The 27,583-nt window shown below is 35.1% G+C and overlaps 2 protein-coding genes across 3 annotated transcripts in view; one reads left to right on the top strand and one right to left on the bottom strand.

Moving 5' to 3' along the window:
• The window catches only part of jupa (junction plakoglobin a), a 53,431-nt gene extending 36,655 nt beyond the window's left edge, over positions 1–16,776 (top strand). For both annotated transcript variants that reach the window (XM_056467680.1, XM_056467681.1), the window contains exons 5-16: positions 420–658; positions 2,714–2,915; positions 3,558–3,702; positions 4,333–4,436; positions 5,761–6,099; positions 8,482–8,634; positions 9,872–9,991; positions 10,127–10,277; positions 11,450–11,571; positions 12,969–13,008; positions 13,156–13,304; positions 15,843–16,776. In XM_056467680.1, the coding sequence (XP_056323655.1) occupies positions 420–658; positions 2,714–2,915; positions 3,558–3,702; positions 4,333–4,436; positions 5,761–6,099; positions 8,482–8,634; positions 9,872–9,991; positions 10,127–10,277; positions 11,450–11,571; positions 12,969–13,008; positions 13,156–13,301 (1,761 nt within the window). In that variant the 3' untranslated portion in view covers positions 13,302–13,304; positions 15,843–16,776. The remainder of the gene's footprint in view (positions 1–419; positions 659–2,713; positions 2,916–3,557; positions 3,703–4,332; positions 4,437–5,760; positions 6,100–8,481; positions 8,635–9,871; positions 9,992–10,126; positions 10,278–11,449; positions 11,572–12,968; positions 13,009–13,155; positions 13,305–15,842) is intronic.
• A 2,087-nt stretch (positions 16,777–18,863) lies between these two features.
• cdc6 (cell division cycle 6 homolog (S. cerevisiae)) lies at positions 18,864–27,322 on the bottom strand. The gene is made up of 12 exons (XM_056468774.1): positions 27,219–27,322; positions 25,509–25,799; positions 25,159–25,422; positions 24,836–25,035; positions 23,572–23,726; positions 23,370–23,476; positions 23,112–23,251; positions 22,423–22,523; positions 22,265–22,335; positions 20,899–21,071; positions 20,345–20,485; positions 18,864–19,285 (listed from the first exon to the last, which is right to left on the bottom strand). The coding sequence occupies exons 2-12, from the start codon at positions 25,744–25,746 to the stop codon at positions 19,196–19,198; spliced, it is 1,680 nt and encodes a 559-aa protein (XP_056324749.1). The 5' UTR covers positions 25,747–25,799; positions 27,219–27,322; the 3' UTR covers positions 18,864–19,195.
• Between the last annotated feature and the right edge of the window lie 261 nt (positions 27,323–27,583).

Here is a 27,583-nt window from a genome sequence, read left to right as displayed (position 1 = left end):
GGAAATCGTTTTATATTAACCATTATCTAGAAATTAACATAGTTGAACACATTAATTTATTCAAAAATGACTTATGCTGCTTGTTCAGATTACTTATTTAAAATGAGTTGAAACAACACAATTCTTTAGATCTTGGGCACATCTTAATAGTTTTTTTTTCAATCTTCTTAAATTTGTACAAATTATTAAGTTAGTCGGTTTGTGTTGGTATGTGATTGAATTATGTGGAACAATCTAGCAAGCAAACATTTACAAATGTTTAGATGATAGAAATGTCGCTGGTATATAAAACAATCTGGTTATTTATCTGTAATGTATTAATCTAAAATTATCAAATGTACATGCGAAAAATATCAGTTATGTTGTGGTTTCAAATTCTCAGCTTATTTTTGATCCTGTGGTGTTTCTTTTGACTTCAGTTGGTTGTGAACAAAGCCGCTATGATCGTGAACCAGCTGACCCGCAAGGAGGCATCCCGACGGGCTCTTATGCAGTCCCCGCAGATGGTGGCTGCTGTAGTGAGAGCCATGCAGAACACAACCGACATGGAGACGACCCGCGCCACAGCCAGCATCCTGCACAACCTTTCGCACCAGCGTGAAGGACTGCTCGCCATCTTCAAATCAGGCGGCATTCCAGCTCTGGTGCGCATGCTGAGGTGAGAGAGAGACTGTAATACTGAAAAAAAAAAGTAGACTATACTTCAAAAACATCAAAAGTCTTAATAATTACACTGTGCTATATTCATTAGTCCGTGTGAATTCAAAACTCCTTCATTCATTTTCCTTCGGCTTAGTCCCTTTATTGATCAGGAGTCTGAATTCAAAGTTTACAATAAATATCTTGCTTCTGCACATTGTTATTTTGTAGATTAACATTTAATCCATGCAGGTTAATCCACTGGAAAAAAGTTGTTTTGGTAATCTTCAATCAAAGTCTGGCCATTTGCTTCTGCATTTGGAGTGCCAGTTCTACTCTGCTGACGTCAGTTTGATGCTTCAGCCATAATTTTCTTGACCAGACCTCTCTTACCATTAGTTTGCTCCAAAAGAATAATTTGCAAAATGAAAGCCCTGACCCCTGCTCAGTATAAAGTTTCAGTTGCAAGTGGATCAACATACTGAAATAAAATGTTACAAACACCTTCCGCTTAAGGCAAACTTTAATACCAAGCTTGGATATTCTGCCTGAGATAATACTCATTGCAAATAAGTTTTATATTTTTATTTTATTTTGAGTATAAAGCGGTAAATAAATGGTGACAAAATGTAAGTTTTTGTTTAATTGGGAAATATATAAAACTGTTTATAGAATTTTATTATCCGCGTATGTTTCAATAGAAATTAAAGATACCTTAATTTATAAATTTGAAAGATTAATTCAAGGTTATGGTGCTTCATATCTTAAGGTTGCAAACATAAAAAGCTGGAAAAACATTTGTAAAAAAATAAATCTTTATAATCAAGCTTGGATATTTTTCCGGAGATTTTGTTTTGTTTTGTTTTATTTATTTTATGTTTTTATTATATTTGAATTGTTTATAGTTGGTACAAATTTAAGTTGTACTCCTATAATGATGACAAATGTATTACTTAACAAAAACTTTATTTTTGCTAAAAAGACAAAAAAAATTGCATCATAAAAGGTCATATTTTGGTTTTTGGTCTCCAACAACACTTTCATTGTCTTATAAAATGCATTTATTTTTACCTAATTATCCCAACGACTCCCATATGATTTGTTCAGCGATTCATTTGTTCCCAAACCCCTCCGTAGCGTAAGGCTAATCTGCACTGATTGTTCCGATGACCCAGTCTGTTGTGATTGGTTGACTGGGTTCAGCTAGATAAATGATTACAAGCCGCGCAGAGCGTTTACAAGTTACAACCCACTATTAAATACATATTTTGCAAACGAGGCAACAATTTTAATTACACTTACATGTTATGATCCGGAGGAAGAAGAAACTGGTCCCTATGAATTGTAACAGTTACTGACAAAGTCCCTGTCAAAGTCTGACAAAGTCTCATACATAGTCTCTGCTGCTCCTTCAATAGCAAACGGCTGACAAATCCCGCGTTGCAGCGTAGGTTATTGTATCAAAACTCAGAAAAATGACAGGAACAAACACAGCATTAGGTTGGTGTTGTGGTATTGTTGTGAAAATGAACTTTACCCTTTAATCCCCGCAGCAAAATCTCCATCTGTCAGTGATCGTCATCCTCGTGTCATAATTAGTCCTGTGATCCCCCGCGCTCTAGTGTCTGAAGGGAAAGGCGTGTTCACGTTTTACCAGAACCGGCACTTTAAATTTGGTGATGTATCGTATTGACGTTGACTCGTTCAAGCAAAAGATCATAACCCAACACGATTCATTTATTTGACACCGAGTCCATTTTACATTAAAGAATCAATAGTTTTAAACACAGTGCACTTTCAGATTTAAACCTCAGCTGGATGTTTTCATTCACTTAGTGCTGTGTTACACACTGCATGGAAGGTCTTTTTCAAAAACACACAATAGGGGCTCATTGAGCTTTTATAAGCTGTATGTGTGCAGCATTAAACTAATTATTTATTAAATTATTCATTAAACTGTCTTTAACAGCAATTGTGTGCATCAAAGTTTTATAAACATTGTTAACTTTGATATTCCTAATAGTTAAGATATTCCAGCAACTGATTTGTATTAACCAACCCATTCCTTTTGCAGCTCTCCAATGGACTCTGTTCTTTTCTACGCCATCACCACCCTCCACAACCTGCTTTTGCACCAAGAGGGAGCCAAGATGGCGGTGCGTCTGGCTGATGGTCTCCAGAGGATGGTTCCCCTGCTTAAGAAAAGCAACCCCAAATTCCTGGCCATCACCACAGACTGCTTACAGCTGCTGTCCTATGGCAACCAGGAGAGCAAGGTGTTTATGATACCTATATCATATACTGTTGAAGTCAGAATTATTAGCCATTCTTAATTATTAGCCCCCTTTATATTTTTTTCCTCAATTTCTGTTTAACGAAAGATTTTTTTTTTCCAACAGATTTGAAAACATAATAGTTTTAATAACTCATTTCTAATAACTGATTTATTTTATATTTGCTATGAGGACAGTACATAATATTTGACTAGATATTTTACAAGATACTAGTATTTATCTTAAAGTTACATTTAAAGACTTAACTAGGTTGACTAGGCAAGTAAGTCTAATTAGGCAAGTCACTGTGTAACAATGGTTTGTACTGTAGACCATCGAAAAATATATATCGTTTAAGTTGGCTAATATTGACCTTTAAAAAGTTTTTAAAACTTTAATAAATACTTTTTATTGTAGCTGAAATAAAACAAATAAGACTTTTTTTTCTAAAGAAAAAATATTATAGGAAATACTGTGAAAAAGTCCTTGCTCTGTTAAATATCATTTGGGAAATATTTAAAAAAGAAAAAAATATTCACAGGAGGGCGAATAATTTTGACTTCAACTCTATATTAAAAGTATTTAGTAGTTGTTTTTTTCTCCATGATTTGATGGCATGTTAACATTGTTCTGATTGATTCTCAGCTGATTATCCTGGCTAATGGTGGTCCTGAGGGTCTTGTCAACATCATGAGGACTTACAACTATGAGAAGCTGCTGTGGACCACCAGTCGTGTGCTGAAAGTGCTCTCTGTCTGTCCTAGCAACAAGCCTGCCATCGTAGATGCTGGTGAGTCAAACTGGAAAACTCAACTTCTCCTCCAAATATAGTAATTAATGTGCTGAATTAGTTTCTTTTAATTATACTAATCAAGGATATTTAATTATACTGGACAAGGATAACAGGCAGCACATTAAAAAAAGTCCAAATTCCAAAATGCCCTTCCTGCTGCAACCCAGTACTGGGAAACATCCCTACACACCCACTCACACACTATGGCCAATTTAGTTTTTTTCAATTCACCTGTACCGCATGTCTTTGGTCTGTGGGGTAAACTGGAGCACTCTGAGGAAATCCACACCAACACGGGGAGAACATGCAAATTCCACACAGAAATGCCAACTGGCCCAGCCGGGACTTGAACCAGTGACCTTCTTGCTGTGAGGCCACAGTGCTAACCACTGAGCCACCGTGTCGCCCATGTTAATTTTATTTTTGTTAATATTTATTTAATCATTTTATTATGAATATACAGTTGTAGTTTTTTTTTTTTTTAGCGCATCACGTTAAACTAAATTAAAAAGAGAAATAGTTAGCTTAAATATGTTATATAAAATCATGATTGTTTCAAATAATAGTTCTAGTTTTTAAACATTAGACTTATAACCACTAAGCCTTGTTCCGTTTTCTCATTTTCAGGTGGAATGCAAGCTCTTGGTAAACATCTGTCAGGCTCAAGTCAACGTCTGATGCAAAACTGCTTGTGGACTTTGAGAAACTTGTCAGATGCTGCAACTAAACAGGTTAATTTATGCATTTAACTCTCTCATGCAAACTCTTTCTCTCACTTACACGTAGACAAACTACATCTATACCACTAGCACTCAATCAAGGTGGACTCACAATGATGTAAAGGAATGGTAGGCTAATTTTTTTTACAAATCCCTTAGAGTTAAACATTTGAGTTGAACCATTTTTAATCCGTTCAGCCAATCTCTGAATCCCAGGAGCCTTTTATCTTAGTTTAGCATAAATCATTAAATCAGATTAGACCAGGGGTGTCCAAACACGGTCCCGGAGGGTCAGTGCCTTGCAGATTTTAGCTCCAACTTGCCTCAACACACCTGCATGGATGTTTCCAGAAAGCCAAGTAAGAGCTTGATTAGCTAGCCCAGGTGTGTCTGATTGGGGTTGGAACTAAACTTTTCAGGACACCAGCCCTCCAGGATCGAGTTTGGACACCCCTGGATTAGACCATTATCATCTCGCTCAAATTTTTTTAAAAGAGTTTTGATAATTTTCCTATTTAAAGCTTGACTCTTTTGTAGTTCATCTTTGCAAACATCTTTGTTGTTATGACTGCAGCAGGCACAATAATAATAATACGCGTAATAATAAAACGTGGGACTGTTTTCAGGTGCTGCGTAACATCATTGCACCTACTGCAGTCATGATATGGAAGCATAGATCCTTGATTATTACGCCAGAATGAGAGTATAGTTCCTAGCCATATTGACATAGAAACTGGCAACTTTTCATTTTTATTTAAGTTTGTTAAATGCTTCAACCACAGAAGATTTTTTTTTTGAGTGAGGTGCTAATGGTCTAATCCAATTCAATGATTTATGCTAAGCTAAAAGTGCTCCCACCAGACCTGGAGATTGGCTAAAAGGATTCAACAATATTTAAGCTCAACTGTTTACTCTGGACTATTTCCAAAAAGACATGGAATGTTCCTTTAAATGCATTCAAATTAATTCTTTTTGTAGTATAGATTAGTAAATATTAAATTTAAAAAGTAATTAAAGTTATAGTAAATATTAAAACCAATGTCTGCCTCCAATAACTTGTGTTTGTATTCAAGAACATACTGTTCACTTCTACTTTTGGAATCAAGACGTTTTAATCAGTTGTGGTTACTATGTACATTCTTTCTATTTAAATTGCAAAACAAGCAGCAGTTTCATAAACACTGCAGAAGTATATTATCTGCATGAGGGGGGCTTTTAGCTATTGCGCAGCACAGTGAGAGACACAAAGTCAAAGCCCTTCTGCTTAAACTCAGTTTGATTGCCATCATGAAAATATGCATTGGTGTCTAAACATGCTCTCGCTCGCCCCCTGCAGGATGGCATGGAGAATCTGCTTCAAGTGTTGGTCGGTCTGCTGTCTGCTGATGACATCAACATGCTGACCTGCGCCACAGGTGTCCTGTCCAACCTCACCTGCAACAACACACGCAACAAAACACAGGTGACCCAGAGTAACGGCGTGGAGGCTCTCATTCACACCATCCTGAGGGCCAGTTCAAAACAGGACGTGATCGAGCCAGCCGTCTGCGCCCTGCGCCACCTCACCAGCCGGCACCCAGAGGCTGAGACGGCACAGAATGCCGTACGAATGCATTACGGGATCCCTGCTATTGTCAAACTGCTCAATCAACCCTACCACTGGCCAGTTGTCAAGGTAAATAAATGCCTGTTCACTCTTTTTGGATATCCATCACTCAAACACTTTCCTTTAGATTATCTCCCATTATCTCCATCACTTTGCTTACTTGGTAACACCCCAGAAACAATCTTTCTAGCACTCTTAATTTCCCTCACTATCACCATGAAAAATATTTAATAAACTTGAAAACTAAAAATTGTATTCATATTAACCACTGGGCCAATCTTCTTACAGAATATATTACATTAGAACAAATAAAAATATGTTTGTCTTTACCAACATCTGGAATCCATTTCTTCTATATCTATATTTCAACCGCTTTAAACTAAACACACACACTCTTCCACACAAAACTTTGCTTTCTGTCATTATTAATATTTTATTGTTTGTTTTTTTTTCTCCTAATTGCAATTACTTATAATTTGATTTGCTCCTCTCTTAAACTCCTCTACTTCCAAATTCAATACTTATGCACAATTTAGAGATGTACCTTCAATTCCCATAACACTTACACACTAACACCTCACATAATTACATACATTTATATTTAATCTCAGTTTGTGCTTTTGTTTTATACTTTTTTTTCATGTTTATTGTTAAATCTGCTCTGTGTACTTTGTCTTTGTTGAAAAGCAATTAATAAAAAAAAAAAGTTCATAATTGAAAAACTGACTAAATTGATGATATGATAGCTTTTATATAGAGGTTTTCACAGGTCCATTTGGATCAGAAAACTTAAGGGTCAGCTCAATATTAATGCTCTCTTTTTCCAAATGGACCTAATCAGACCCAATCCCATTAATAGAGTGTCTATTTGCTGTAAAAAAAAGCCACCTTGGCAGAAAATGTAATAAGGTTTAACTGGTGATACACGATTGACATTTAAGAAATTCAGTACATACTTGTATGTTGCTGTTAAGTGCATTTTGACAAACGTGCATAGACATATATAGCATGATATGAATGTAAATTCAATCGATTAATACTTTATATGTATTGACTATTGTAAAGAACTATTTCTTTTTGCAGTTTAAAGTATATTCTCAGAAATGTACTCGTATTTCTCACTTTATTTAGAACTTGGAAAAAGAATTTGAAATGTAAAATATAGAAATAAAATAAAAAAACACTTTTCCAAAATTAACAATTGTAGACCCAACAACAAAATTCTAAATGACATGCAAAATGTAAACACTATATATTTAAGATTGAAACTTTCTCACAATGTGTGCAATATTGTGCTCATATAAATTTTGAAAAAATATTTCATAAAAATGTAAAATAAAAATGTGTTTTGTGACACCACAAAATAAACAATAGAGCATAGTAGCAAACAATAGACTTTTTATGTTCCCATACGATATATATCATATTGCTTACCCCTAACAAAAATGTATCTTTATTTATATTTATGATAAGATAAATATTATAGATATGAGATCAATTTGGAAATGTACTTCGTATTCATGTACACTGAAAAAAATGATTCAAAGATGATTCCTTGGATTTACTTAATATTTTTTACGTTAAGTGGTTGTAAACAATTTATTTGGGTTGAATTTAAACAAACAAATTAAGTTGAACATGGCTCAATTTAATTTGTTTGTTTAAATTCAACACAAATAAATTGTTTGCAACAGTTTTGCATGCAACACTTTTTTCAGTATAGGAAAGGGCTTTTCTTTTTTGTGTGCTGAATATCTTCAACGGAGATAAGGTAAACAACATTGTAGATAACACTAGCGAATGCATGATTTAATCTGCTCAGGACCAGCACCTGACCAGTTAAAACAAGCTAAAGGCCAGCTCAAACCAACAGTCATGCTTCAAAACAACCTAACAGCATAATATTTTAATTTGTTTTGTTTTTTACTGGAAAAGCAGATGTTTTGCTGACCAAATGCTCCTTAAAATACTTCTCACGGATGTATCTTTGCTATTTTGGTAGTAAGTTATGAATCGTATTACATATCATATGCATCATCATTTTGGGACACAACATGCACTAAATCATGCTATCAATATTGTAAAACATGGATAGCGCTGTGTTAAATATTAGCCTCATATTAGCATGTGCTAAAACTTTTTATGCTCAAAACGTTAGCAACTTGCTAAAATGTGTTAGAAATATACTAGCAACACATAGAAATATAACAACAGCAACTTGATAATTAAATGTTAACAATGTGTAAACACATGAAGTATCACACAAAATCTATTCCCAAATAGATTCATGTATTGTATACATCCAGAAATAGGTGGGATAACTTGATAGCTGTTGCTCAGTGTTTTATGGGTGGTTTTCCCTCTCAGTGAGTTGTTTATACCATCAAAGGCTTTAATGAGCTTGTTGTTTGCTACATTCTCTTGCTGACTTCACATTTGTCTTCGTCACAGGCTGTGGTTGGTCTGATCCGTAACCTGGCACTGTGTCCAGCCAATCAGGCTCCTTTGAGGGACGCTGAAGCCATTCCCAAACTGGTCACTTTGCTTTCAAAAGCTCATCAGGATGCACAGAAACCCGGTTCATCTGCTCAACGATCATACCAGGTTTGAATTCCTCACTTGGGACTTTAACTAAGACTGTGTATGAAATTGCATATTTCCCTACTGTATTGACCATTTTGAGGGATGTAAACAAAAACAATGGTCCCTACGTATTTCCTGTTTTACATTTTTAATTTCAATCGCTTCCGAGGATCCAAAAAGAGCCACATATTGATAAATAATGTTATTATAGCTGTTTTAACATTACGTTATGATTGAAAACAGTTCTGAAATAGTTTGATAACAAGCAGGAAATGTTCATGGGTCGATGACATGATTACTTTGAAACTATAGTTTATAGTTTGTTGAAAGCTATATGCGAGCAGATGGCAGATGTAGTACATCCAAATCCATTCATACTACTCGCATTGATACCATATAGAATGTACTTTTCTAACAGTCATGTAGTAAATTCAAATGTAGTACCTACTTGAGTATTAAGCGATTTCGAGCACAGCCTAAGACATTTAGTTTAGGGAGCCAATGGTTTAATCATTTAAAAAAGACAAATGACTTTCCCGAATGAACTCTAAAAGCCAATTCACATGGCACCAACAGATGCCGAGCATTGTGGGTGATCACCATCAGCTTTTTTTAAAGTGAATCAAAACAATGCAGCACAACCAGTGTAGTTCTAAATGATTGATTTTTAATGAGACTTTCTTTTTAGTGAATCTGAAACGGTGCTGTTCAGTTTATAAATGAAGGAGCTGGTTCAATTTAATGAATCACAAACAAGCAGTGCAGTCCAATTCCTAAACAAGCGACTCTTATGAACTGCTTCTTTTTAATTAACCAAACACATACAACTCTTGAGTATTGAGCTGTTAAAATGACAATGGTTGGTTATTTAAATAATTATTCTTTAGGTAATCGTTACCAAACAGAAACATTCATTGATTCATTTTCTTTTCGGCTTAGTCCCTTTATTAATCTAGGGTTGCCACAGTGGAATGAACTGCCAAATTATCCAGCATATGTTTTACACAGCGGATGCCCTTCCAGCTGCAACCCATCACTGAGAAACGTCCACACACATCCTATCACAAACATGCACTACGGACAATTTAGCTTACCCAATTCCACTATAGCTCATGTCTTTGGACCTGTGGGGGAAACCGGAGCACCCGGAACTAACCCACGTGAACGGGGGAACACAAATTGTTCAACTCTGTAGTTTCAAAAAGATACTATTTTGTCTGTGAATTATAATAATGACACATTTTCCCCTGTTTTTCAGGATGGGGTAAGAATGGAGGAGATTGTTGAGGGCTGCACTGGTGCTCTTCATATCATGGCCAGAGATCCTATTAACAGAGGCACCATTGCCAACATGGACACCATTCCTCTGTTTGTTCAGGTAATGTTTACATTTTCTCACTGTTGTGCTATTTTATGACCGTTTTTATGTACGTGTCTGCGAGTGGTTTTGTGAATAGTGTTTGGTCTTCATTTAACATGGTAAGAGTATAAGACATGTTTTCTGTCCGTGCAGCTGTTGTATTCTCCACTGGATAACGTCAAGCGTGTGGCAGCTGGTGTTCTGTGTGAACTGGCTCTTGATAAACAGTCGGCTGAGATCATCGATGCGGAAGGAGCCAGTGCTCCTCTCATGGAGCTCCTTCACTCCAGCAATGAAGGCATTGGTGAGTGAGAGAGAATCGTCCAAAGCCAAACAGAGCAGATCAAGTTTCAGTTTAAGCATTGTGTATATACAGTTAAAGTAAAAATTATTAGCCCTCCTGTCAATTTTTTTTTTTCAAATATTTCCCAAATGATGTTTAACAGATTAAGAGATTTTTTTTAGTTTTTCCTATATTTTTTCTTCTGGAGAAAGTCTTTTTTGTTTTATTTCGACTAGAATAAAAGCTGTTTAAAAAAAAAAAAATGTTTAAGGTCAATATTATTAGCCCCTTTAAGCATTTTTTTTTTTCAAATTATTCACAGAACAAACCATCGTTATACAATGATTAATAATTGACGTAATTAAGCCTTTAAATGTCACTTTAAGCTGAATACTAGTATCTTGAAAAATATCTAGTCAAATATGATTTACTGTCATCATGGCAAAGATAAAATAAATCGGTTATTAGAAATGAGTTATTAAAACTTGTATGTTTAGAAATGTGTTGAAAAAAATCTTCTTTTCATTGAACAGTAATTGAGGAAAAAATATAGAGGGGGGCTAATAATTCAGGAGGGCTAATAATTCTGACTTCAACTGTACATACAGTATGCTCAAAGGTAGATTTCTTGAACTGCAAATACTTCACAGGGTAGTAGCAACACTTTGTTGGGTCATTGTTTTAAAGTTTGTAAATAATTTTATAGAACTACTTTAGACTTTTCTGACAATAAATGTCTGTGTCATTTACTATCACCTGACTGAATTAGGCAGAGATGTCAGATGCATTGGCAGCCATTTTGGTGTCGACCAATAAATGCTTACTTTTAATGTCATCATTATCAGTATCAGACTAAATTGAAATTTCAACACATCCCTAAAATTAGTCATACATTTATTTTATGGGTTTTTTTTTTAAATATATTTTATTAAAACTTTGTTTGCACAACCTTTAAAATCTGAAAAGTGCCTTACAGAAGCAAATTTCCCTTTTCCATTTTTCCTGCACTCTTCAATTTTAAAGGTTATGGTCTTGGTTAAAATGTGTACAATGATGTTTTTGCTCATAACATCTGTAGAAAATGGCAGTTTGAAACTTTATAGTGTTCATGTGTATGTAGTGTACAGTTTAAAACTATAAACCTTTGGCTTTAAGAGTGTAACAAAGCATTTTGTCATTTTTTTTTTCTTCAGCCACCTATGCTGCTGCTGTTCTCTACAGAACTGCTGAGGACAAAAACCCAGACTATAAGAAACGAGTTTCAGTAGAACTCACACACTCACTCTTCAAACACGACCCTGAGGCTTGGGAAATGGTGAGTTTGCCCTCTAGTGCTGTGGAGCTGTCATAACAGAAATATTTTAGTCTGTTATTTGAATCAAATGTTACACAAGCCAGTATAAAATAACTAAACTATTACCTTAATTTTGTTACCCATCGCAGTTTCATAATGTTACATATTGCACATGGAAAATATATATTACAAGAAAGAAAAAGAAATGCAATATATTGTATCATATTTGGCTTTGAATATTGTTTTTTCTTTCTGGGGACCAGATTTCAAATACGAAAGACAGAAAGAGTTCTTAGTTCACTGGTCAAAAATATCATTCACTCTAAACTACCATTCACTTCAATATCAAACTTATTTGGTAGGTAGGTAGGTGAATAGATAGATAGGAAGGAAGGAAGGAAGGAAGGAAGGAAGGAAGGAAGGAAGGAAGGAAGGAAGGAAGGAAGGAAGGAAGGAAGGAAGGAATGAATGAATGAATGAATGAATGAATGAATGAATGAATGAATGAATTTTGACTTGACATTTTCCAGGCCTGGAAAAGTTTGGGAAAAACCCACAAAGTTTTGGAAAAGTCATGGAAATGACATTTAGTCATTATCAGATGTTTTTGTCTAAAGTGACTTAAACTGCGGTCACACTAGTGCTTGTACTTGGCGGGGTTAAACAATATGATTAATAAACATTATTGGTCGTACTGATGTGATTTTGCAGGTAGGAATTCACCAAGCTTGAACTTTCGAATGCAGTGAAATGCGAAACTTGTCGCACATGCTTGCGTTTCTTGTCTGCCACATTTGCATACCTATGAATGGAAGTCTATGGAGCGAAAAGTGCAGTGTGATCGCAGCTTTACAATTGAAGTAGTTTTACCTACTATTACTATTTTAACAAACTGTTAACGTCATCTAACATTAGTTTGACAAATATCTGTATACTGGAATGGAGCGTAGTTGTTTTTACGTTTCTTTTCTTGGCCAAAAACATACTCTCACATTATTAGTGCCGGGTAAGCATAATCTATTTTACATAAATATAAAAACAAATTGAAACTAAAGAGATTGTTGCTTGTTTTATGATATGCTGTAATAAATTTAAACCTGCATCGTTTGTCTTATTATTTATCTTGTAAACATAGACATTACATGAAACATTACATCATAAAAATTGACTTGAAAGTCCTGGAAAAGTCAAGGAATTTTTGTAGTAAAAATGTTTATGAACCAGATAGATAGATAACTATCTAGATATTTATAGATATAGATATTTATGCTAAATATGAATGCTTTTAAGAAATAAAATTTCCAAAAAAAAGCTAAATGGGAACAATACAGTGGCATAAATCTCAACAAACATGCAAATTTTTCAAAGAAACCTGTACATGGACCACAGGGATTGACCGTTTTCTTGTTACATTTTAGGCACACAACACCGTGATGGATCCCGTCCTTGGCGATGAAGGTCAGTATAGTGTCCTTACTGAAAATTTTCCATCCAATTCTCTCCATGTCTGTCACTTAATCTAAAATGCATTACTGACTCTGCAGAGATCAGATCATTGTACCGACGGCTAATGTTTTGATATACATTTTATTTTTTGCGGTACAGAGCTTGATGGCTACGGTCCTGCTGGATACGGTGGATATGCTGATGGCATGCATATGGATGGAATGCCTCTAGATTCAGAAATGCAAGACGATTATAGGACCGGCATGCCCTACAACTCCATGGCCAGAGGCTACCATGATTACTAACAGGTTAGTTTAACTCTGCTTTGGGTTTTACGCTTGTGACATTTTAGGTCCTGTGACATTAAAATAAAGTTTTTTAGATGTTGCAATCAGTATGCTAATTTTAATGATGTCTATACGCTAGCGTGCTCCAAAACAGTGACAAAATTTGCGATTAGAAGATATAGACACCCAAAGCTTGCAGTTTGTTACTTCCGCCTGAATTGATCAAGAATTTTTTTCACATCACTTCATACTTCAGTTTTTTAGCGAATCTGGACCAATCAAATGCTCTCTAATATCTGGCATGCCCCGCCCCCTTCAAAGCACTTCTCATTTGGTTTTCATTTAATGCACATGTTCTTGGCAGAGCTGTGAGAAAAACAAAACACTATTGGCAGTTTTTTTTAAAGGGGAGGAGCTACTGTATGTCTCACCCTCTCTTCATATTTTGGTTAAGGTTATGTAAACTTCAAAACACTTCACGGGACCTTTAAAGTTTTCCACAGCTACTTTGTCTACTGAAGCAGCTGAGCTGAGCTACCTTTATGATACTTAAACTGGTACAAAGTTAACTGGCTAGCTGCAGGGTCTTGGAAAGTCTTTAAATGTCTTAATTTTCAAAAACAAAATTTTAGGTCTTAAAGTCCTAAATTCACTGAAATATTGTGTTGTAAGTCCTAAATCATTTTGAACAGGTCTTCATTTACCATTGTCCATGTACACCTACCCAATTGGGACAACATTCATCCAATCACCAACAACAAAAAGTTTATTTATTAACTGTATTTTCCAATATTGTTGAATTATCTTCTTTACAATAACATTTGTTTAAGAGTTCTCTATGTATTTATAGCTACCTGGTCAGGACACTGAACTGGACAGACTGTTTTATACATTTAGTTTGTTATGATTTTTAAAACTTGTCAAACTTGTTAACTTAATTTTCAGAAATATCATTTTAGGCCTAAAAAATCTTAAATTCACTGAAATTTGTGTTGTAGGCCATTTAAAATCATTTTAAACAGGTCATTTTCCATTGTCCATGTACAAATTAGGTAATGGGCTAAATGGACAGCTAGTACTTTTCAGCCAATAATAAACTTTTGGTAAAAGGTTACTTTTCAATTCATAAGGTTCCTTACAGGAACAGGTTACAGGTTCCTACAGCATCAATGTTGTAATGTAATTAAAAATTAATCAGTTAAATAGACTTAAGCAATCATCTAGTTGTTCAAGCGTAAAACAAGATGAAAGACTGTGTAAACACTAGCACAGAAATGGAATTTAATGCAGTGCTTCTTATCCAGTCTGATACTCACTTCATATTGTATATCTATCAGGCTGTGAAGATTACGGATTTTTAAATAAATCAGACCTTAAAAGTGGGGATTTAATGGAAAGACTAAAAATTAAGTCTGTGTGCTTATACCCTATTGGGACAACATTCATCCAGTCACCAAGAACAAACCTTTTATTTATTAACTATACCAATATTTAGAAATATTGTTCAATTATCTTCTTTACAATAACATTTATTTAAAAGTTCTTTATTTTTATAGCTACCTGGTCAGGACACTGAACTGCACATACATTTAGTTTATTATAGTTTTTAAAACTTCTGAAAATTTTTTTTAAGGAAAAGTTACGTTAGAAAAAAATGTATGTATACAAGAGTAGTAGAGTTTGATTGTTATGAGATGTTATTTAAAATATGTGGCTTAGAAATAAGTGATTAGAATATTTTCAAGTAAAAAACTTTCACTGGCCAATAAGAAAAAAAACTTTAGCATTTAATCATATATAAGTCTGAAATTTAATTCATAATGGTCTTAAAAGTCGTCAATTTGACTTTCAGAACCCTATAATCTGGTTTAATTGTACAGACCCCAGATTGGATTTGTCAACCAAAACTTGCACTGCAACCCAGAGTTTGTTTAACTGGTTTTGTGCAACAGGTCCCAGTTATTATTCAAATACTCCACATGTGTCAAAGCCAGTTCCTGAAGGGCCGGAGCTCTGCAGTTTAGTTCCAACCCCAATTAAACAAACCTGATCAAACTAATTGAGTCCTTAAGGCTTGTTTGAAACCTACAGGTAAAGCTGCGGTCACACTTGAGTTTGTGCGTGTGAAATCCTGTTGTACGGTGCTGCAAAAATGGGCGAAATTAAACAAGATAATTAGACATTTTAAAAAGCAAGCGATTCATCCATATAATACATTTCTGTCCAGAGAGGTCATGTTTTGTTCTTCGATTGGTCTCACGCAGTCACGTGATGTGATTTCGCAGGTCAGAGTTCGGCAAGCTTGAACTATGCACGGCAGCCAACTGTGAAACTTGTCACATGAGCTTGCGTTTCTGGTCTGACGCATTCGCGTGCGAATGAATAGAAGTCTATAGAGAGAAAAGTCCAGTGTGACCGCTGCGTAATTGTGTTGGAACTAAACTGTGCAGAGCTGTGGTCCTCCAAAAACTGGCTTTGACTGGCTTTGAAATCCTCAAATAGGTTTGGTTTTATAGGCTGAAGTCTAACCACATTGCTTGTTTTATGTTTATTTCACAGCCTGACGGTCAGTTGTGCTCCACTGGAAGAGGATTATCAAAAATACAGGAGACCGAATCTTCTAGCAAAGTGTTTTGTTTTGTTTTCCATCGCTGGGTGTCTGTGGTCCATTTCTCAGTAAACACACACATATACACACACACACACACACACACACACACACACTGACACTGTTGTAATATATGCAATTCTCACTTCTGGGGAAGGCAGAAGCCTTGAGCGCATCTTTAACCTGCCTTTATTATACAAGGATTGACGGCATGTTGCATTTTACACGTCTTTTTGTAGAGAATGTTCTATTTTAGTGTTTTCTTATGGGTGCATTAATACATTGTTGGTGAGAGGACTGGTTAACTATGCCAAAGAGATTTTATTATAATATTTTATATCGATAATCACGTTGCTTTTTTATAGTTTTAAGATTTTGGATAAAAGCAATCAACAATTAGACTTGGAAGTCAGCTTTATAGCTTCATTCACTGTGTTTTTAGGTGATCAGAGCTGATCTGAAATCAGCTGTATTTGAGTGGAAATGTCTGGCATGTTGATTTCTTGAGCGCTTACATCTCGATACAGCCCATCTCCATATTTGTTCCTTCATTGAGACTGGATTTCTGACATGTGAGCTTGTTTCTTTTACTTCACTCCATTATATTTGTTTTGCTGAAATTGTCTTAATGTATAGACAAGAAAATACTGATTTTAGTCTTGCGACGCAATTTGTGTGGAGATTTTTTTTATTATTTACGTGAATAAATGCTGTGCTGATTAAAAGGGACTAATGTGTAACTAAAACCTTAAAAGTCATGAATGCTAGCTTTACAGTGGTTGTAATATTAACTCATAGGAGGTGAGTTGAACAGACAAAGGGATTCTTTGTAGCATTTTTACTTCACACTTTGTCCAAAAAAATAAATAAAATCATGTTACCTAATCGCCTGTGATGAACTTCATTTTGACAAGTACTGAGAAGCTGAAGTGATTGAAGTGCTGTGTAAAGATTTAGGAATTTGCATCAGTTGGGCTAATAAAATAAAGTAAAACTAACTGTTGGTTTGTGTCCAGTAGGGCTGCACAATATATATAGTTTCAGCATCAATATCGCAATGTGCGCATCCTCAATAGTCACAGGATCTGCAATGTCAAATCTGTATTGTGATTGTGCAGGAGCCACGTTTGAAAACGCTCACAATTTGTAGAATCGTTTGTAGAACAAAACATTTATCTGTTTTTATCATTTAAGTCAGTTTTAAAGTATTCTGGCATAAGGAATTACATTTTTTTTTACATACTTTAGGAAAGATTAATTGTATTTATGTATATAAACTCTCGCTGGCCACTTTATTAGGTACATCTTACTAGTACCAGGTTGGACCCGCTTTTGCCTTCAGCACTGCCTTAATCCTTCATGACGTAGATTCAACAAGGTACTGTAAATATTCATCTGAGTTTGGTCCATATTGATATGATGGCTTTGCGCAGTTGCTGCACATCCATGATGTTGACGCCAAATTCTGACCCTACCATCCGAATGTTGTAGCAGAAATCGAGACTCATCAGACCAGGCAACGTTTTACCAATCTTTTGTCCAGTTTTGGTGAGCCTGTGTGAATTATAGTCTCAGTTTCCGGTTCTTAGCTGACAGGAGTGACACCCGGTGTGGTCTTCTGCTGCTGTAGCCCATCTGCCTCAAGGTTGGACATGTTGTGTGTTCAGAGATGCTCTTCTGCAGACCTCAGTTGTAACGAGTGTTTATTTGAGTTATTGTTGCCTTTCTGTCAGCTCAAACCAGTCTGTCCATTCTAATCTGGCATTAACAAGGCATTTGCGCCCACAGAACTGCCGCTCACTGGATATTTACTGGACCATTCTCTGTAAACTTTAGAAATGGTTGTGCATGAAAATCCCAGTAGATCAGCAGTTTCTGAAATACTCAGACCAGCCTGTCTGGCACCAACAACCATGTCACCTTCAAAGTCACTTAAATCACCATTCTTCCCCATTCTGATGCTTGGTTTAAACTGCAGCAGATCGTCTTGACCATGTCTACATGCATCGAGTTGCTGCCATGTGATTGGCTGAAGTGGCCAATGAGTGTATACATACGATAAAGACTATACAATGTTATTTTACATTGGAGTTTTACATTTATTTGTGTATCTGAATATTGCTAGATTTCCAGAAAATCAAAGTGCTCCTATGTATTATTTGTAGCGTCATTGGCCTATGGTATTTCTCAACGTTTGTGATTTGATTTAATATTATTTTTGAGTATGCAGTCTCTTACAATGTAATCCCAATGCATCTAAAATTATGAATTTCTAAATATACCTATTCATTTCATCTGATGAAATTATTCTCTATAAATCGCAATATACATTGTAGAAAAATAAAATATTGCAATGTCTAAAACATTCATATTGTTGGGGAATGGATGTGCAAAACCTTAGGAGGTGAATTATACACAAACTGTACCTGTATGCTCTTAAGCGTTGGGTTAGTTACTTTAAGAAAGTAAATATTTACTAATTACATAATTAAAATTGGATTTAAATTACTTTTCTATTTCTTTCCTGAAGTAATTTACTCAATACTAAAAATCCCTATAAATCTCAGTAAGTAAACAATAGAAATTAAACTCTTGTTTAAAATGAAGTCAAAACCAGGCCTTTAGTTTTATTTACACACCAACGCCTTAAAAGTAGACAATATTTTCATATATATTGTCAATTTCTCACTTTACTATTGCTTTTCATTCAACTTGAATGTATTTCTGATTCAACTAAAGGTTACATTTAAGTACTTTAAGGAACTGTAACTAGATTAAATTACATAAATAAAAGCAATCCCCTTTTTCAGTTCTGTGAAGTAATTTAATGGCATTACACCCAAGGCTGATGCTAATAGTATATACACACACACTATAGAATTTGGCCATTGAATTCTTTAGGGGTCAAACAGTCAAGTCTTTCAACTTTAGAGATAATAAATTCCTCAAATCACTGACTCAGGATCAAACTTGTGTACATTCTGCTTTATTAAAAGAGTACATCCCTTCAAAAACACATTAAAAAACTGATGTACAAAATGAAATAGCAGCCGATGTCTACTGTTAAGCATGAAATATGGATTCATACCCATTTAAAAACAAAACAAAATAAAACAGCCACATTAAGAAAGGCAGGTAAAAATGTTTGACACAAACATTATAAAGTGACCTTTTGGATCAGATCATCCCTTATTGCAATAAAACATCTCATTTTAAACAAGACATTCACAGCCAAGAATTACAACATTTAGAGGAATGAAGAAAAATAAAAATCATAAAAAAAATTGTTCAAATCTTATGTGGATTATGGCAAACCAGCTGCTAATATGCTTCCAAGGAGAGTTCGATCCTTTAAAGCATGTTCCACATCTCGCTCTTCAATCTTCAAGGAGATCTAGAAGAAAAAGAGAAAGAAAATGTATATTTAGACCACCAAACGGTTCAACCAATTCACGTTTTTAAACCATTTAATAAGAAACAAATAATGAACATTTCATTCATTTATAATGTTAATTCACCTTTAAAGGGCACCTATTTTACCCCCTTTACAAGATTTAATACGAGTCTTTTGTGTCTCCAGAATGTGTCTGCAAAGTTTCAGCTCAAAACACCTATCAGATTATTTGTCTTTTGAAATTTGAGCTGTATGAACACTGTAGCTGTTTTTGTTGTCTGTGCCTTTAATGCAAATGAGCTAGCTCTCCCCGCCCACCATTCCCATGTCAGGGCCTAAGAGATTGTTCACTACTGCTCCTATGCGTGTAGCCTTCATGTAGATAAACAGCACAATGACAAACGAAAATGAAGCAGATCTCCCTTACTACAGTAAGAAATTTCCCAACTGTTATTTGATGTATTTAAATGTACAAAATAATCCTGATTTAAGTCCACAATCCAAGATTGAAGCGTCTTCTTTTATAATTTTATTGACACTATGCGGCTGTGGTGATGAATTACGAAGCGATTTTACTGTATTTATTACCGTTTTAAAAACTCATTCTTGAGGTGCTGATGATCACAGAGAGCTGAACAGATCTTTTAATCCCAGTTGCTTTGCGCACGTCCTGTCTTGTTGATATGATTATAATTGTTACTAGGGAGACATGTTAATACGCATCTGTCAATCAATTTGGTGGGCAGGAAAACCTCAATCCTACATTGTTGCGGTGGGCCTCAAAATAAGAGGGATTTGGATCCTATTTTAACGTCAGGAAATTAAAAAAATAAATAAAAAGACTTGTGTGTTACTCGAACTCAATTTTAACTACATGTCACAACAATGTACATTAACTCCATTTTCATCACGCGTTAATAAATGTTGAACTATGCTTAAATTCTGTACACGTATTCTTCTACGGTGATGTTATTAAATACATTGACTAACAAAACTTTATTGTAATGTGTGATGGAAAAGAGATGTCCATTTGGGGAAATGATGAATCAAAGTTCTTACTTTAGTCAGTCGAGCGTCCTTGGCCTTTTTGAGTGTGAGGATTCCTCTGCTCTCCAACAGGCTGCAGAGAGAAAGACACTCCGTCTGGCCGACTCCACCGACCTGCCTCTGCTTACACAGCTTACTGTACACTTCACAGAGCTGGAGGAACACAAGAGATCATCAGACCCAGAGGAAAACAACACTTCCTCCATCTATTCTCAATATCCTGCAGTGCTTCCCATAGACTTGTGCTCTAATTGTGGCAGCAACACAAATACATAAATGCGGAGTTATTCAAATGTTTAGCCATTACATATTTTATTGGCATTACACGTTTATTGGCAGATTTTATGTCACACTTTATTCATAGGCTTCAAAAAACACCAGTCTTTCCATTTTTAGCACGTTTTAAAAGTGCGAGGTTAGAAATATTGGGAACCACTGGCCTACCCTTTTGTGGGGGCCAGTTTGTATTGTGTGGCGGCAGCGAATAAATGTATGGAAGACACCGTTATGGTATTTAAATGATTATTATTATTATTTATTTTTTTTAAAAGATCAAATTGACTCACCTTGCCCAACTGAATCTCTTTACTCTTGCCGTTGCGGATGATCAGAAGCAAGCAGCAGACCAGAAGTTTCTGCTGTAAAGGGAAGCTCTCGCCGTCCCCACTGCTTGATGCCATACGGTCACCATAAACCTCTGACAAAACCTGAGCCACTTGAGGAACACTCACCCGCGACACTGTAACAAGACAAATCCATCGTTTCATTCTTTCTAATAATGCTGAAACAGTTAATCAAATGACATTACACATAAAGTTACACTGCAACATAACTAGTCCACAAAAGTACAATTGGCTGGGTATAAGTTTAACTAAGAGAAACTAAAAACACTTTTATTATTAAATAGCCCTTAATCAAGGACCTGTAAAGGAGTGTCTAGATCAGGGATGGGCAAACTCGATCCTGGAGGGCCGGTGTCCCTGCATAGTTTTGCACCAACCCTAATCAAACACACCTGCTTGTAGCTTTCTAGTGATCTTGAAGACACTAATTAGGGTGTTCAGGTGTGTTTGATTAGTGTTGGAGCAAAACTCTGCAGGGACACCGGCCCTCGAGGATCGCGTTTGCCCATGCCTGGTCTAGATGAAAAGTTATTTAATAAAATTGTTAATATATTAAAACAAATATAATATCCAAAGCTATTTTTTTAAACTAGTCTAAAATAAAAAAGACAAAAACAGTTCAGTTCTTCAGTTCACTTAAAAATGGAAATTTACTCTCCCTCAAAATAATTTTTATAAACGGTACTAAAACCTTTATGAGTTTCTTCTGTTTATCACTAAAGATGATATTTGGAAGAATGCAGAAAACCTGAAACCACTGATTTTCATAGTAGCAAAAACAAATGCTTCAGTGATAAGTCAATGAGTACAGGTTTTGGGATTTATTCAAAATATCTTTTTGTTTAACGTAAGAAAGAAACTAAAATGAAGAAATTAATAAAAAATGGCAAGTTTTAGTTATGGTAACATGATTAATGAAAATGTGTGATTCCAAATGTAAAATAAAGTCATAATTACAGAAAAAAGATTTCCTAATGAATATGGAGGATATTCTTCACATATCTGCATATATTTTGGTCAAAAAAAGGCAAAGAACCACTGATTTGTTTATTACAGAATACTGTAATTACTGAATTCCACTATAACTCACTTGCATAATACTAGAAATCTTTAATTCCCATTTTTAAAATGTTTTTAGTGGGGAGAGAACAATGTTTAGAATATTTATGAACATTTAATTGCATTTGAAATGATTTCTGAATATAATAAATACAACAGTTCTACTCATCCATGTTTTCCCCCCTCTCTTCATTCATTTCTAGCCTGGTGCAACTTAGTTCCTCTTAAAATACAGTACAATAATTCCTACCTTTAGGGCTGGCTGAAGGTTCGGATGCCATTTTAGACCTGTCGCCTGCTTCCACAATCTCCACAGCCCTCCTGATAGACAGACAAACAGATGTATGAGAACCTCGCAAAACTTAATGACACTCTTGTGTTAGCCATTTATACAGTCAGTTTGTTCACCTGCAGATATCCAGTGCTTTGCGAGCGTCTCCTGACACAGCGGAGACTTTTCTTGCACAAAACTGAACTGCTGCTGCATCCAAAACCCCTTCACCCGATACCTAAAAAATACAAGTGAATCACTTGTTATTATGAAGTTCTCTGGAATAATTAAATCCGATTGGTCAAATCACAACATTCCAATGTATGTTATTCCCAGATAACAACCAATTAAATTCATAATAGAGACTCATCAAGGTACTGTGAAATATTTTGATCAATATAGACACAAACACACATCAGTCCACTGTTTTGGACTGAATAACAAGTAGAGAAGTGTAGGCTACATCCTGACGTTTTTCTTTAGTAAGTTTTAGGTTTAATTTTGGAGCTGCTGAACAATTACAGCTCAGATCAATACAACTTTGTTGTAAGTAGTTGTATAATAAGCATCATTGGTAAAATACAGTAGTCAACATTCAAAGTTGATCAAAAAAAGTTCCTAAAACAATAATGGGTGCTGTTCATTAGTTTTAGGACAACTTTGATGAAAAGTTGATCCACTTCAATTGTTGACAACGGTATGTCAATCTACTTATAAGCCCATAGGACTTTACTCTGCAAGAACAACCGGCTGGATATACATTATCCCATACATAATGCACGTCAAGTTGAGTGTGAATTAGCAGAAAATATCCAAGTAAACATACCTGAGTGAGTCTGTCCTGAACAATAGCATTGAGCTCCTCACGACTATAGGGAGGAAAGTTTAGCAGTTTGGGTCGACAGTGTGGTTTCGCCTGCAGTCTTGGCAGGATACGGTCAGTCAAGTCCAATGCATTAGCAATACCTATGGATTCAAAATGCACTAGTCAGCAGACAGTCATGATGATCAGATATAGATAAGATCAATTAGCAGCAATCTAATAAGTTATTAAAGGTCCACAAATTTGGCATGGTAATCTTACCAATGAGGGAAACACGAGATCTGGGCAAGTAAGGCCACTCAAAGATAGTGTAGAGAACTTCTTGAGACTTGCTGTCCAACTGGTCCATCTCATCAAGAACCAACAGGCTGTTTGGAACAAAATAAAAATGAATCACATGAGCAAGGCTTTAAGATGGAGTACAAAAAGCAGCAGATCGGTGCCTGAATGAGAGCGCACTTACACAGTTGGTCCAGAGCTTGTCAGAAACTTCTCCAATCGCGTCTCACTGTTGCCCTTGGGAACCCCCAGTCGCTCTCCCAGCAATGGAAAGATGGCATGAGAGCTCCGCAAATTCATACAGTTGATGACCACAGTCTGAATGCCTTTTAGCAGAGCCTGCAAACACAAAGAAAATAATATAGTCTGTAGTTTAATATTAAAGTTTTTTTTTAATAATTATAAAGCATTCATTTTTGCTAAAATGTCTTCATTTAAAATCTTGCATATTAGACATCACTATATTTTTCTTTTGAATATTTTCAGAAAAAAAAGAAAAAGAAAATCAGGCTATATTGATTTGATAGGGAATAAAATTTAGCATTCATACTGTAAAGTTGCATCACAACAACAACAAAAGTACATCAAATTTATAAAATATATATACGTGTTGCTCAAATTCTTATTCAAGCACAAGACTGTTTAATATCGTGAAGCTAGCAATCGTTTCTTTTCTGAATAGAAAGTGCAAAAGTACATGTTAATAACTAAAGCTATGGTAATATTGCCTTTTTAATATTTATTGCAAACATTTATTTGAGTACAACCATATAGAATTTCTAGTTACATTTGTTCACCCGCACGCAATCAAATGACCTAACGATATACGAACTTGCACAACTATCAGGTGTATTAATTACACACTAATTTTGTTACTGTAAAAGAAAAGTAACATGATTAAACTGTACATTAAAGAAAAATTATTTTAAAATAAACAAATACATTAATAAAAGATATTTAATGCATTTGTTTCGATTGTTTACAGAACAAACAATAACTTGTCTATTTACCCTAATTATTATATGCTGTCATCACAGCAAAGATAAGATAATCAGTTATTAGAAATTAGTTTTAAAAACTATTACATTTAGAAATGTGTTTATATTTGTTCCGTTAAACAGAAATTGGGAGAAAAAAAAAAACTATACAGAAGGCTAATAATTCAGGAGGGCTTTTAATTCTGACTTCAACTGTGTATGTATGCATGCATGTATGTATATATATATATATATATATATATGTATATATGTATATATATATATATATGTGTGTGTATATTTGTCCATCCACAAATTCAAACAATAATGCTTATTAAAACTTGAGTGTGATTTAGGGACCCATTAACATCTGGTATTCAACTTTTGTTTTGCTTGATCAAATCTCAACCAAATCAAGGCACATTCAGGAGCTAAGAGTTGCAAACTCGCAGTATTTTCATCAGATCTCACCTTTTGTTCTTGGAGCACACAGTTCAGACAGGCCGTCTTGCCTGTGCCAGGAGCACCAGAGATGTAAAGGCTGGAGGGTTTTTCTGCCACTACATGATTCTCCAGGAAGGAGACAATGGCAGCTCTTTCTGCCTCACGAGAGAGGAGACGTTCAGGCACTGCAGTGTGAAGAGCCTGCTTTACACTCTGAAAACCGGATTCTGCAGAGAAACCAAGATGGATCTTAATGATCGACTGCCAGAAATTAATTATATAACAATATATATTGTATATTATATAACAAAAATCAATAGATGTTTTAGCATTATCTAAACAAAACTTACTCTTCACAGGAAACAGTCGCGTAACAGGGATCTTTCCCTCTGTATGGGGCAGTGTGTTGGTGCATGGTGTTTCATTCAGTCGTTTTGGCGATGGGCGAGAAATGGGAGACAGAGGAACTTTCGACGGGATAGGACGGGGAGCTGAGGAGAGGAGGGGTGTGTTCTCGTTGAAGGACAGTTTGCGAGGGGAGCACAGAGGAGCGCATCGCTGCTTAGGGGGAGAGCCAAGCATAGAGGCTGGCAGGTTACAGCCATTCTCATCACCTGGAAAACAAAAAAAATCTTGTGAATCAAAGCATACTGCGAATGCAGAAAACAAAATGGTTGTTTAATGGTGTTGATTAACACACCTGTGCGTTTGCGGGGGCTCAGAGGCAGCCTTTCAGACAAAGGGCTGTTTAACACCTTGTTCCTGGGAGACTGACAAACACCGAGCGAATTTCCCACATTTGACTTTATAGGGGACAAAGGGGTGGTCTTGATGTCCACTTCATTTTCGCAGGAGCTTTTAGGCCGAGACCCCAATCTGGAAGACTTCCTTCTAGGGAACTGTAGAGTTGGCTGATTCTGCGAGCGAGTGCTGGGCATTTTTAGGTTTAAAATCAGGATCTGATTTAGGTTTAAAATCAAGATCAGCAAATCTGAAAAACAAAAAACAGGACAGTGGTATTTTAGCAAAAAAATTATTATATATTTTATATATATATATATATATATATATATATATATATATATATATATATATATATATATATATATATGTGTATGTATATATATATATATATATATATATATATATATATATATATATATATATATATATATATATATATATATATATATAAATAAATGTGTGTGTGTGTGAGAGAATTTCTATGCAAATGTCAACCTTGCCATGAAAAAAATTATAATAATTAAGTTTTCACCAAAATATGGAAACCGTTTGTACATTTTTTGTGTAGGCTTGTATTATACAGTTCTTTAGAAATACTCAGAAAATGTCTCTGTCATTGTTTTTAAACTATTTTATTTGATTTACCAAAGTCACACAATAGGCAATTTCACATTGCTCATATCCATAACGACACGTTTTCCACATAAATGCAGTAATGTAAAATAAAGTCAATCATTTTTTTCTTTTGAAAGACATTTTATCCTCTTGATTAGCATTATTCTTTTAAATTGTGCAGTTTAATTCACAGAATTTCTACAAAGTATGTTGTGTACCGCAAAATCGCATACTTTTTTGGTCACATCCATTATGCATGCTTATTTTCCTCATTTAAAGTATAAAACATGTTTACAGATTAATATTTTTCTGGTCCTACAACTCTGTGGTGAGTTGTTCTGGAAAATATAAACATGTTTCAATATAATGTATTATTTTATTTATATATACATATATATTTATATATACATATACATATATATATATATATATATATATATATATATATATATATATATATATATATATATATATGAAGCATCAAAACATTGAAAATTGAGGTAAAGTTTGTTTTATATTCGCATATTCTTAAAGTAAAAGTCCGAATGTGCGAATATAAAACTGACTTTGCCTCAATCCAACACCACCAATAACAAGGAATTTAGCAAGTAAGTGTCATTTTTTCCCTCTAATTCGAATAAAAACGCCATTCTGAGCTAAAATCTGCTGAAGCCATTTAACGTTAGTATAACTGGATAAAGTCTGACTTTCAAGATTCAGCACATTTTAGTCATTCAAGAAATGTGCACCTTAAACTGATCTGATTTGAATTTACAGACACTTAAAGCTCAGACTGTCGAATCTATTAATTAACGTTAATTCACTACCACTCTGCTAAATAAATGAACAAAGGCTCTTAATTGTGGCATAATAAAGCAAAGAGCTTCAAAAATTATAAATTAAAAGCTAAATCGTTTCTGTTGTGGGTAATTTGGCGCCAAGCTGTTTGCTCACGCGCTAAATATAACGCTGAATAAAGGCTGATTTACTCAATAAATGCTGCCTAACAGTGTTTTGAGAACTATAGTAAAAATATATGCTAATGTCTTACCTTTAAATACTTGAATTTGTTGACTTTGTATGCTATAATCAACAGCTGTAGTTTCTCTGCTCCTGAAATCGACTTCCTCCGCCGTCAAACTAGCGCCAAATGTGATGTTGTGAACTCCTCCTCAGATCAGCTGGCGCGTTGGCATGTGACGTACATCCTATATCAACCGCATTTCATTGGCTTTCGAGGTTCTTCCTGTTTTAAGGAACCAATGGGATTTGTATTAATCCCTTCCCCCCAGTGGTTTGACTGTAAAGGCGGGTGTCGCTTTGTTGGCGTTTGGCGGAATTTTTTTCCCGGTAAATATTAAGACGTTTTTTTTGGACAGCGGGTTTTTAAATGGTGTATAAACTGAAGGCAAGTGT

Source organism: Danio aesculapii, chromosome 11 (assembly GCF_903798145.1).
Source record: "Danio aesculapii chromosome 11, fDanAes4.1, whole genome shotgun sequence".
Taxonomy (NCBI): Eukaryota; Metazoa; Chordata; class Actinopteri; order Cypriniformes; family Danionidae; genus Danio; species Danio aesculapii.
Note: the sequence above shows the minus strand (reverse complement) of the source record. Positions and strands in the feature narration are given on the sequence as shown.